Source organism: Bufo bufo, chromosome 3 (assembly GCF_905171765.1).
Source record: "Bufo bufo chromosome 3, aBufBuf1.1, whole genome shotgun sequence".
In the NCBI taxonomy this organism is placed as follows: domain Eukaryota; kingdom Metazoa; phylum Chordata; class Amphibia; order Anura; family Bufonidae; genus Bufo; species Bufo bufo.
The window spans coordinates 473,071,314-473,082,567 of NC_053391.1; the positions used below are offsets into that span (position 1 = coordinate 473,071,314).

At 47.5% G+C, this 11,254-nt stretch overlaps 1 protein-coding gene across 2 annotated transcripts; it reads left to right on the forward strand.

Moving 5' to 3' along the window:
- The first annotated feature begins 211 nt into the window (after positions 1-211).
- Positions 212-5,416, forward strand: LOC120995807. Of its 2 annotated transcripts, none has more exons than XR_005777674.1 (2): positions 212-3,768; positions 4,691-5,416. XR_005777674.1 is itself a non-coding variant. In XM_040425242.1 (2 exons), the coding sequence occupies exons 1-2, from the start codon at positions 2,401-2,403 to the stop codon at positions 4,706-4,708; spliced, it is 1,386 nt and encodes a 461-aa protein (XP_040281176.1). In that variant the 5' UTR covers positions 2,227-2,400; the 3' UTR covers positions 4,709-5,416. The 2 variants fall into 2 exon arrangements, 1 of the variants encoding a protein (XP_040281176.1); XM_040425242.1 differs by having other exon boundaries at positions 2,227-3,768.
- The last annotated feature ends 5,838 nt before the right edge of the window (positions 5,417-11,254 follow it).

Genomic DNA, 11,254 nt, shown 5'->3' on the forward strand with positions numbered 1-11,254 from the left:
AAACTCACCAGTGAAGATCTGCAGAGCACATAAGGAGACTGATCATATCCCTTCAATCTTTTTTTTTTAACCATGAAAAGTGAGGCCGGACGAAGCGGCACGCTTCAGGGGAGGCCGGCATGAGGGGTTTTGTGAGCAAGGGTCAGGGAAGGTAAGGGTTAAGTGGATGAGTGCAGGAAAAGGGGGGAGGAGCTAGAAAGGGGCGGGGAGCGGCAGGCTGAAGTAGTGGTGAGGCAGGTCAGCGCCCGCCATTTTAGGAGCAGAGAGCCAGCATCTGGCAGAGAGCCAGCATCTTCTGAACTGCAGCATCGGATTCAGCAATGGCAGAAGCAGTGGAGGTGATGCTGCGGCGCTTGAGGGAAGCGGCGGACACCAGGGGCAGCGACTGGCTGGAGCAGCAGGTGACCGCATTGCTAGGGGGGGCGGAGGTGGGTACGTCTAGCCCTACTCCAGCAGCTACACGGCCGCGGCGGGTACGGCCGCCGGCGCGCCTGAGCCCTGATTTACCCCCCCGGGTCCGGCGCCGTGTCAGGAGCCCCACAAGGGACCCTCCACGCCGGGAGCATTCTAAGGCTACTGCGACCTCCCGGCGTGGGAGGAATCCATATGTCCGGCGGGACCCTCCAGAGGCTGTGGGGCCTTCCCCTCAGCCCATCGCGGCAGCAACAGGGGAGTCAGGACCTGGTTCTGCAGGATCCCCTCCTGTCCCCAGGAGTCGGAGGCCTGCTCAGCGTGGGAGAGGTAGTGGCAGCAGAGGCAGCAGCGGGGCTGCGCGGTCGGCCAGGGCGGCCCGGCGCAGGCCCTTACAGGATGAGCCCCTTTCAGTGGCACACGAGGCTGCGCCTGTAGGTGCCAGGGACGGGCGCAGGCCTTGCCATGATGCGCTTCTTACAGAGGAGGAGGACGAGGCTGTTCTGGACGGCTCCCCGCCCCAGAGCAGGCCTCTTGGGCATGAAGACAGGCGTGCAGATGCTTATATGGAGGACAGGGAGTTGCGCAGGCCATTTCCTGAGGGCGGACAGTTTGCTACTGGTCCTGACACCGTGGAAGACAGAGTGCGTCCCAGAGCCATTCCTAACGCACCCAGCAGTGATCCGCCTGGGGTGCTGCCGTCGAACAGCGCAAGTACCCATCAAAGGAACGTCGTGGATCCAGGAGTCGTCCGTCAGGAATCAGGACCTGCGGCTGCCGGGTTCACAGCACCCGGGCAGTTAGGTGAGACATCACTGGGAACACTGTTATCTATATTTAATGTGGCGCCTGGGGCGGGGGGGAGCAATAGTGCTATTATCGGTGGTTTGGGGCGCTTGCTGTGTGGTTTAGCTGGGGTTAGTCAGGATAGGGGGGCAATGGGGGCTACCCCCTTAGCAGCGTGGGGGTTGGGGGCAGAAAATAGCAATGTACCGGCGACCGCTAACAATAGTAATGTAGCAGTGGCCAATAGCACAGGTGTAGCCGAATCAGTGTCAGTGCAGACGCAGGCGGGAGGTGAGGAGGATAGGCCCAGATTAGATGACGCCGCAAAAGGGGAGGTGTATGTTTGCTTTGAGGGTCCCCTGGGAGCGCATTTGAAAACGGAGGTGCGTGAGAAAATTCGGAAGGGAGAGTATATAGAAATTTTTTCGCTGCTTCCGTTGGAGCGGTTCAACCTTGATGTGGTAAAAAAGGACGGAGTAAGAAAGGAGGATGATGATAAGCGTCGCTATCGCCTTATCCCTAGGTCATTTAGTAATTGGCTACAGGCCTTTGCTATTTTGGCAAGTGTGATTGGGGAGAAGAGTCCGGAATGCTGTTCCCCTTTATTTTGCTATCTGGATGCTATTGGGGAAGCCTATAGAGTGTATGGGGGTTCCGGGTGGTTACGGTATGACGAGCAGTTTCGTCAGAGGAAAGCAGTCCGTCCTAATATGAGATGGGACCATAAGGACATTGCGTTATGGATGAGGGTGACAGCGCCAGGTAGGAGTGGTCAGTCCTTTCGGAGTGAGTCAGGGGTTGGGGTACAGCAAGGTACAGGGACGCCCCCAGTTGGAAGAGGATACTGCTTCCTTTTCAATGAGGGAAGTTGCAAATTCGGCCAAAAATGCAAATTTAGGCATGAATGTTCCGTGTGTGGCGGGGGCCATGGGGCTAGCAGATGTTTTAGAGGGGGTAGACAAAGGGGGGGGGATAGTTTTGCAAAAGGGGCAGACCCCAGTGCGAGTGGAAAGGATGGTGGGGCATCTAAATAGATATCCGAACCAGGAGTTAGCTGAATTTTTGTATTCAGGGTTTAAGTTCGGTTTTCATATACCTTCACACCCGTTACCAGTCTTAGAGAAGCGGAAGAATTTGCGCTCGGCATTGCAGTTCCCGGACATAGTGACAGGAAAGTTAGCTAAAGAGGTTTCCCTAGGGAGGATGGATGGTCCGTTTGTTACATCACCCATCAGTAACTTGCGAGTTTCCCCTTTGGGTTTGATCCCTAAGAAGGAGCCTAATAAATTTAGGCTCATCCACCATTTATCATTCCCTAAGGGTGCGTCGGTCAATGAGGGCATTGACCCGGAACTTTGTTCTGTGGTTTATGCTTCCTTTGATGCGGCTGTGGAATGGGTAAGGAAGCTGGGTCCGGGTACCCTGTTGGCAAAATGTGACATTGAAGCGGCATTTCGGTTGTTGCCAGTTCACCCGGATAGTTTGTATTTACTGGGTTGTTTTTGGAATGGCGCATATTTTGTGGATAGGTGTTTGCCAATGGGCTGTTCAATATCGTGTGCATATTTTGAGCGTTTTAGTTCTTTTCTGGAGTGGGTGGTGGTTCAGGAATCAGGTTGTCACTCTGTCATTCATTATTTGGATGATTTCCTGTGTTTGGGGCCGGGGGGATCTAGGGTTTGTTCGTTGTTGTTATCCACATTACAGTCTGTTTTTGAGTGTTTTGGAGTCCCGTTAGCGGTGGACAAAACGGTGGGGCCGGCTACTGAGCTAAGCTTTTTGGGTATTGTCATAGATACACAGCGGATGGAGTGTAGGCTACCAGTAGACAAAGTGTCAGATTTAAGAACAGAGGTGGCGGCGGCATTGACAGCAAAAAAGATTCGTCTGCGGGACCTGCAGTCTTTGTTGGGCAAATTAAATTTTGCAGGCAGAATCCTACCTATGGGCCGCATTTTTAGTAGGAGGTTGGCTTCGGCGACAGGAGGGGTGGTGTCTCCCCACCATTTTATTAGACTAGGCAGTGAGTTGAAAGGGGATTTGAAAGTTTGGGATTCCTTTTTAAAACAGTTTAATGGCAGAGCATTAGTTATGGGGGGGGTGGTTGATGCGTTTGATTGCGAATTGTTTACGGATGCTGCGGGTGGAGCGGGTTTTGGGGCGTACTGTGAAGGGCAGTGGTGTGCGGGTCGGTGGCCTGAGTCCTGGGTACGAAAAGGGTGGGTAAAAAACGTGGCATTGTTGGAACTCTTCCCCATTGTGTTGGCAGTCACGCTCTGGGGGGAGAAGTTTCGGCACAAGAAGGTTCGTTTCCATTGTGACAACTTGGGAGTTGTGCAAGCCATCAACAGTGTAACGGCTTCTTCCCCCCCAGTTATTTGCCTATTGCAGCAGTTGGTTCTCCGGTGCTTGTCCCTTAATGCTTGGGTGTTTGCGGTGCATGTGCCTGGTTCCTCTAACTGTATAGCTGACGCACTTTCTCGTTTTCAGTGGGAGCGGTTTCGCCAGCTGGCCCCGGAGGCGAGTCAGGTCGGATTGGTGTGTCCAGAGTCGTTGTGGGAGATCCTGGAGGTACCGTAGCTTGTCTGTTGCAGGCATCATTGAGTGAAGGCACGTGGAGGATGTACGATAGGGCTTGGAGTAGGTGGCAGCAGTGGTGTAATGACCTAGGGGTCGAGGTACTGGACGGGGAAATTCCGTTGTTACTGTTCATTGGCCACGTGAAGGATCAAGGTTGGTCGGTTGCCAAGATCAATGGTTGCATGGCGGGCTTGGCTTTCGGATTCAAGTTGCGGAATTCCCCGGACATTACTAAGTCCTTTTTGGTCCGACAAATTTTGAAGGGTTATAGAAGGTTTCAGCGTGTCAAAGATTCCCGCCTACCGGTGTCCTTTTCGTTATTGTTACAGTTAGGGGAGCAGGTAGCTGGAGTGTGTCGCTCGGCTTGGGAGGTGAGCTTATTTAGACTAGCCTTTGCTCTGGCTTTTTTCGGAGCCTTTCGTTTAGGGGAGTTAGTGTGTGCAAGTGTGCAGCGGGAAGGGGGTCTGAGGAGTGAGGATGTAACGTTATATGACGACAGGGTGCTGATTTATCTGAGATTTTCAAAGACGGATCAGGAGGGGAGGGGTCATTTAGTCTCATTGTTTGAGGTGCCGGGATGTCTAGTGTGTCCAGTACGGTGTTTGCGTGATTTTCAAGGAAGGGCAGGGGTCGCGGCAGGCCCGATTCTCAGACATGAGGATGGCTCCTTTTTATCGCGATTTCAATTTATAGCGGTATTCAAGAAATGTTTGCGTAATCTAGGAATGGACTCTGGCAAGTTTACGGGTCATTCCTTCAGGATAGGTGCTGCCACGGAGGCTGCTCGCTTGGGGGTGCGAGATGAAGTGATTAAGCGTATTGGGAGGTGGGAGTCGGAGCGTTTTCGGCTGTATGTGCGTTTAGGGGCAGTTTAAGGCTGTGTCTAACCATGTTTGTCTCGTTCTTTTTTCAGGTGATGCCCCGTTATTAGTTTGGATCCTGGGCCATTCGTTCGTGTTCTGGGGGGCATTACGAGCGGATGTTCGGCAGAATGGGCGGCAGCTGGGGTTTGATCGGGGGACAGCCATAGTAAGATGGATCGGACGCAGAGGTATGGTGTGGGGTAGTGTTTTGCAGGAGGTTCATCGGCAAGCCAGGTTAGATAGAGTCCCAGATATCTTGGTGTTGCATGTTGGGGGAAATGACCTAGGGGTCCGACCTTGCAGAGAGTTGATCAGGGATATACGTTTTGATTTTTTGCGTTTGTGGTCCCTCTTCCCGTCAGTTGTCACTGTGTGGTCGGATATTGTCCCCAGGAAGGTCTGGAGGGAGGCGAGATCGGTTGAAAGGCTGAATAAGGCTAGGATTAAGCTGAACAGGGTGATTGGGCGGTTCTGTGCCAAACATGGGGCGGTGGTGGTGAGGCACCCCGAGTTGGAAGCAGGAACAGGAGGCTTTTGGAGACAGGATGGAGTCCACCTCAATGCGGTGGGCATTGATTTGTGGTCACTGGACTTGCAGGGAGGTATTGAAACAGCCCTCCGGGTGTGGCGGAACGCGCGAGCTTAAGGGCTGTCAAGCTGCGCGTTGTTGGCGGGGGGAGGTCATAGAAGCTGGGGCTACTGGATGGTAACGGTGAATGAGAGGGCCTCAATGGTGGGGCTGGACTCTCAGAGTTGGGGCACCTGGTTGGCTTGGTATGGCGTCCGTCAGTTGGTGTCCCCGAGCTTGTGGTACGCGGCTGGGGGCAAGATGGAATTGCCGTGGTGGTTTGTGGTCGTTTAAGGTGCAGTTAGGCGGCTTCTAGGACCTCCCTCGTCAGTTAGACATGTATATATTTATATATATATGTCATTGTTATATCAAGTGTTATGTTTATTCATGTTATTTATATTATTTAATAAAAGACGGCTGCTGTGGCCGATTTAATCCAAACAGTGGCTGTGTGTGGTTATTGGGAGAGGAAATGGGGAAGGTTAGTTAGCTAAATGATGGGGTAGTGGACCCGAGCGTAGCCAATAACCCTACTCAAGTGAGGCCGGACGAAGCGGCACGCTTCAGGGGAGGCCGGCATGAGGGGTTTTGTGAGCAAGGGTCAGGGAAGGTAAGGGTTAAGTGGATGAGTGCAGGAAAAGGGGGGAGGAGCTAGAAAGGGGCGGGGAGCGGCAGGCTGAAGTAGTGGTGAGGCAGGTCAGCGCCCGCCATTTTAGGAGCAGAGAGCCAGCATCTCCCTCCCTCCCTCCCGTAGTGTGTACTTGGATGTTTCAGGGCGGCAACGGTATATTATAGAGGGGATGCATATATAAAAAAAAAAAAAAAAAAATGTGTATTTTATAAATAAATAAATGTATAAAAAAAAAAAAAAAAAAAATGGACAAGGGGTGGTGGACGGAGTGTGTCGTTAAGTGTTGCGTTTGTCGCAGCAGTCGTGGCGGGGGGAGGTCATAGAAGCTGGGGCTACTGGATGGTAACGGTGAATGAGAGGGCCTCAATGGTGGGGCTGGACTCTCAGAGTTGGGGCACCTGGTTGGCTTGGTATGGCGTCCGTCAGTTGGTGTCCCCGAGCTTGTGGTACGCGGCTGGGGGCAAGATGGAATTGCCGTGGTGGTTTGTGGTCGTTTAAGGTGCAGTTAGGCGGCTTCTAGGACCTCCCTCGTCAGTTAGACATGTATATATTTATATATATATGTCATTGTTATATCAAGTGTTATGTTTATTCATGTTATTTATATTATTTAATAAAAGACGGCTGCTGTGGCCGATTTAATCCAAACAGTGGCTGTGTGTGGTTATTGGGAGAGGAAATGGGGAAGGTTAGTTAGCTAAATGATGGGGTAGTGGACCCGAGCGTAGCCAATAACCCTACTCATGTGTATTGATTTTTTGACTAAGACTCTGGCACTATATTTTTTACTCAATACAAGCATCTCAGAGACGATAATGCATTTTTAATATGTGTATTTTGAGGTTAAACATGGCATGAACGGCTGTGGAGATTATCAGAGTTCCCTGCTTCATTGATTCAAAGAGGAAGCAAGTGCAAATCTAATTTTACAAGGAAATTTCTGAAAGACTGAATTTAATAGGGTTGATATAATAGAACAAGGCATTTTAAAATTGCATGCTCAGGTGGACAATAAGCCCTTCAAAGATATTTCTGATATTTAAAACTGGTGTACTAACTCAAACGCCAGTTCAGTAGTCATATTTAATGCTACTAGTCAAGACACTTGGTGCCAATTTGCTATTAAGTACAAAGGTGACTTTGGTTTGGAAATATATGATTGTAAATCATCATACTTTATGATAAATAACCACTGAGGTTTTGTGTTAAAGTGAATCTAATATATAACCACATTTTGTCACCATTTGTCTTTGCAGTTTTTACGCTTGGTAAGGTGATCTCAATGTGCTTTTGAAGAAGTAAAGCTCAGACATGGTTTAAAGAGGACCTGCCACCGCTCCTGATGTGTCCATTTTTAGTAATTACTTGCCTTTCCCATGTAATGACAACTCTGGAGCATCTATTCTTATGACCCTATGTTGGGCCATTCCTTTATTATTCTTGCCAGAAGTTGTGAATAAACAGCAGTTTGTAATGAAGGTCCAGATGGGTGTTACTAGTTAAGGGGTGTGTCCCTGCGCAGTCTGACGCTATCCAATCAGTGCTGCTAGCGTCAAATCACGCCAGTGCAAAACGCATTACAATGTTTTGCACTCGCGTGGAAAAATCGCGGGTGTTCCCGTAACGCACCCGCACATTTTCCCACAACGCCCGTCTGAAAGAGGCCTAAGAGTAGATGCTGCAGAATTGTTATACAATGAGGATGCAAATATTTGCTAAAGCAGTCCTCTTTAATCCCTTAACCCATAACATTGTACACTTACGTTGTTATGCGCCCCCGGGTGTATGGAGCGGGCCTCTGCAGGGAGCCTACTCCGTATACGGTGGGTGCCAGCTGTTTCATACAGCCGGCACCCGCCTGCACTGATAGGGAATGGCGATCATAACCTCTCAGTTGCTGCCATCACAGCACCTGTGAGTGAAGGCAGGGGGATGCGGTTCCCTTTACCTTCCGATTTGGAGCCCCCGCAGTGAAATTGCGGAGTTCTGATCAGTTGCCATTGCAGCACGTTGCTGAAGTGATCCAGGCCTGCTATGGCGGTCTCCATAGTGAGCTATGCACGAGGCATAGCTCAGAATGGAGTGTGTAGAAATCCTATTCATCCTAATAGATCTCTATTAGGGTGACTAGGAGAGGGGATAAAAAGATGTACTAGGTCCCTAAGGCCCCTTGCAGACTAGCGTTCCTCCTGCAGCGAGTCCGCATCGCAGCACCTGGCCTGACCTCCCAGAACTGATGGGATTCACATAGCATTATATTGATTTATGATGCTATGTATCCCTTACAGTTCTGGAATGTGTTGAATAACACAGGCATAATGCTGCCAGTGTTATCCAATACATTCCAGAACTGTAAGGGTTACATAGCATCATAAAACAATATAATGCTATGTGACCCTAGGCAGCACTGGGAGGTCAGGCCGGGTGCTGCAATGCGGACTCGCTGCGGGAGGAACGCTCGTCTGCAAGGGGCCTAAGGGTTTAATAGTTATTAAAAAATGTGAAAAAAGTTAAATAGAAAAGATATTAGTAGTTAAAATAACCCCCTGTCCCAATTTTACATATGAAAATATATAAACAATAAAAAAACATATTGGGTATCACCGTGTGTGAAAATGTCTGAACTATTAAAATATTAAAATTGTTGTGTGCTGAATGTTAACGCTATTTGCCATTTTATTTTCATCTTGTCCCCCCAAAAAATTGAATAACGGTGATCAAAACATCGTAGGTACTACAAAAATGTATCAATAATAACTACAGTTCGGTACGCAAAAAACTAGCCCTCATACAGCTCTGTAGGCCGAAATATAGAAAGTTATAGCTGTGAGAATATATTTATACAAATAAAATTTGAAATTTTTCCAAAGGTTTAATTTTTTTTAAAAGTAGTGAAACAAAAAAAAAATTATATTCAAGTTTGGTATAGCCACATCTGTATTGAACTGCAGAATAAGAATGTCAGGTTATTTTTAATGTGTAGTGAACGATACAATGCTTGACGGTATTCATTTTTATTTATTTATTTTTTCATTTTTGCCACCCAAATAATTTATTTCCGTTTTCCAATGCAAGACATGGTAAATTAAATGGTGGCATTAAAAAAAAAATGCATCCGTCCCCCATTGACTTTGAATGTAAATCAGGACGGATCCGTTTTGACTTAGACTTTTTTTTTAAAGAATAATGCAAACGGATCTGTTCTGAACGGATACAAGCGTTTGCATTGTCGGTGCGGATCCGTCTGTGCAGATACAAGACGGATCCGCACCGAACGCAGGTGTGAAAGTAGCCTAACTCATGGACAGAGACTCTCACTGTGATGAACTTGTTGAAGTATCTTCCAGTCTCTGGCTGTCTTCAAGGACCTGCTTATACTATCAAGTTTTATCTGCAACCACCAAGCACATTGTGCCATGAAGTTTGTTCTGCAACCATCAAGCATACTGTATCACTAAGTGTATTCTGAAACCATCAAGCATGTTGTGTCACCTTTGTGAACAAAGATAAAAGTTATCATTTAATTTAAGACCTCTTGAAGAACAGTTGGCCAAAAGTAAGCTGGGGGAACTGGAACCTATTACTTGATCAGTATAACATGCTTGAGTTAGGCCTCCGTTCGTTTTTTTTTTTTTTGCGGATAGGATGCAGACCCATTCATTTCAATGGGTCCGCAAAAAATGCTGACAGAACACCGTTTGCTATCCGCATCCATATGTCCGTTCCATAGCTCCGCAAAAAAATAGAACATGTCCTATTCTTGTCCATTGTTACAATGGATCCGCCAAAAAAAAAAACGGATGGCATACGGATGTCATCTGTTTTTGTGGATCCGCGATTTGTGGACTGCAAAACACATATGGTCGTGTGCATGTAGCCTTAAAGTGTGCAGTTTTTTATCTGTTTCCTTTGAAATGGTTTCTATCATTATTGACAGCTTTTCTGCAGTGTGCTACATTGATATGCTATCTTTACACTGTACACAGGTGTTAACTCTCTTTCAAGTGTCTATCAATCCCTTCATATACTTATAATTTTATGTGTTCTGATATGTATTTTTAATTATTAATAAAAATATACTTGCATTTTGGTATTATATGGAAATGCATTTTGGTATTAAATGGTTTTTGCTATTATGGCGGTTGTACCTCAGATGGTCTGCATTATTCTACAGGGGAGTCACAAATGAACAAGAAACAAAGAACCTTGTTGCTCAGTAAAGGTTTGGCATTTATTTGCAGACTTGAATAACTAGGCGTGACATACAGAACCCAATGATGGCAGGTTAAAGTGGGAAGTTAAAGTGGCCCTGTGAGAGAACCTAAAAGTGACCCCATGTCACGAATCCAAATTGACAAAATTCGGGGCTACACAAATAGGCATGGCCAACACAAGCCACAACAGAAGTAGGCGGGACCAGCAATATCATAGTGTAGCAAAATATATTGCCCCCGCAAAATCAAACACCACAGTGCAGTATAAAATACTGTTCTATCACTATCCCGAGGATGGCAACATAGTTGAATTCAGGAGGGTACTTGATGCTCCTAACATTAATTAATGCTGAGAGCATCAGATTTCTATGTACCTGTCAAACACAAACACAACTTTTCAGGTGGCCCCAGCCCTGAACATCGGCCCACCAGGAAATTTCCCTTTAGGGTCTATGACCAATCTGCCCCGAATGGTGGTGGTGAAACAAGTGCTTTCCATAGGTCCTCCCTACACACAGGAAAGTCCAATGGGAGGTTTGCCATTATGTACAATTACAAGAAGCATTAGAACTTTTCAAGTGGCCCCCGCCCTGAACATCGACCCACCAGGAAATTTCCCTTTAGGATCTATGACCAATCTGCCCCTGAATGGTGGTGGTGAAACAAGTGCTTTCCATAGGTCCTCCCTACACACAGGTAGGTCCAATGGGAGGTTTCCCATTATGTACAATTACAAAAAGCATTAGAACTTTTCAGGTGGCCCCCGCCCTGAACATCGACCCACCAGGAAATTTCCCTTTAGGATCTATGACCAATCTGCCCCTGAATGGTGGTGGTGAAACAAGTGCTTTCCATAGGTCCTCCCTACACACAGGTAGGTCCAATGGGAGGTTTCCCGTTATGTACAATTACAAGAAGCATTAGAGAGAGAATTACTACTTTCTACAGCACTGCACCTACAGTATTAGCAGGAACAGAAATGACAAGTAAAAATGTTTTGATTACCTGGCTATATAATACTTTATATGTCACTTCAAAACATGTTTAGTAATTTCAGAAACGCAACTCCTATCCCCCCATCATGCCACCATTCCTGCATCAAGCTCAATAAGTTGCCCATGCTATTAAATAATATGAACCTACGAGTCCAGCGATCCCAATAACTCAACTCTACAGTCTGTAAAAGAATTTATATCTT

Coding starts and splice junctions, on each gene's coding strand:
- LOC120995807 (XM_040425242.1), top strand. CDS start 2,401: ATGGATGGTCCGTTTGTTACATCACCCATCAGTAACTTGCGAGTTTCC.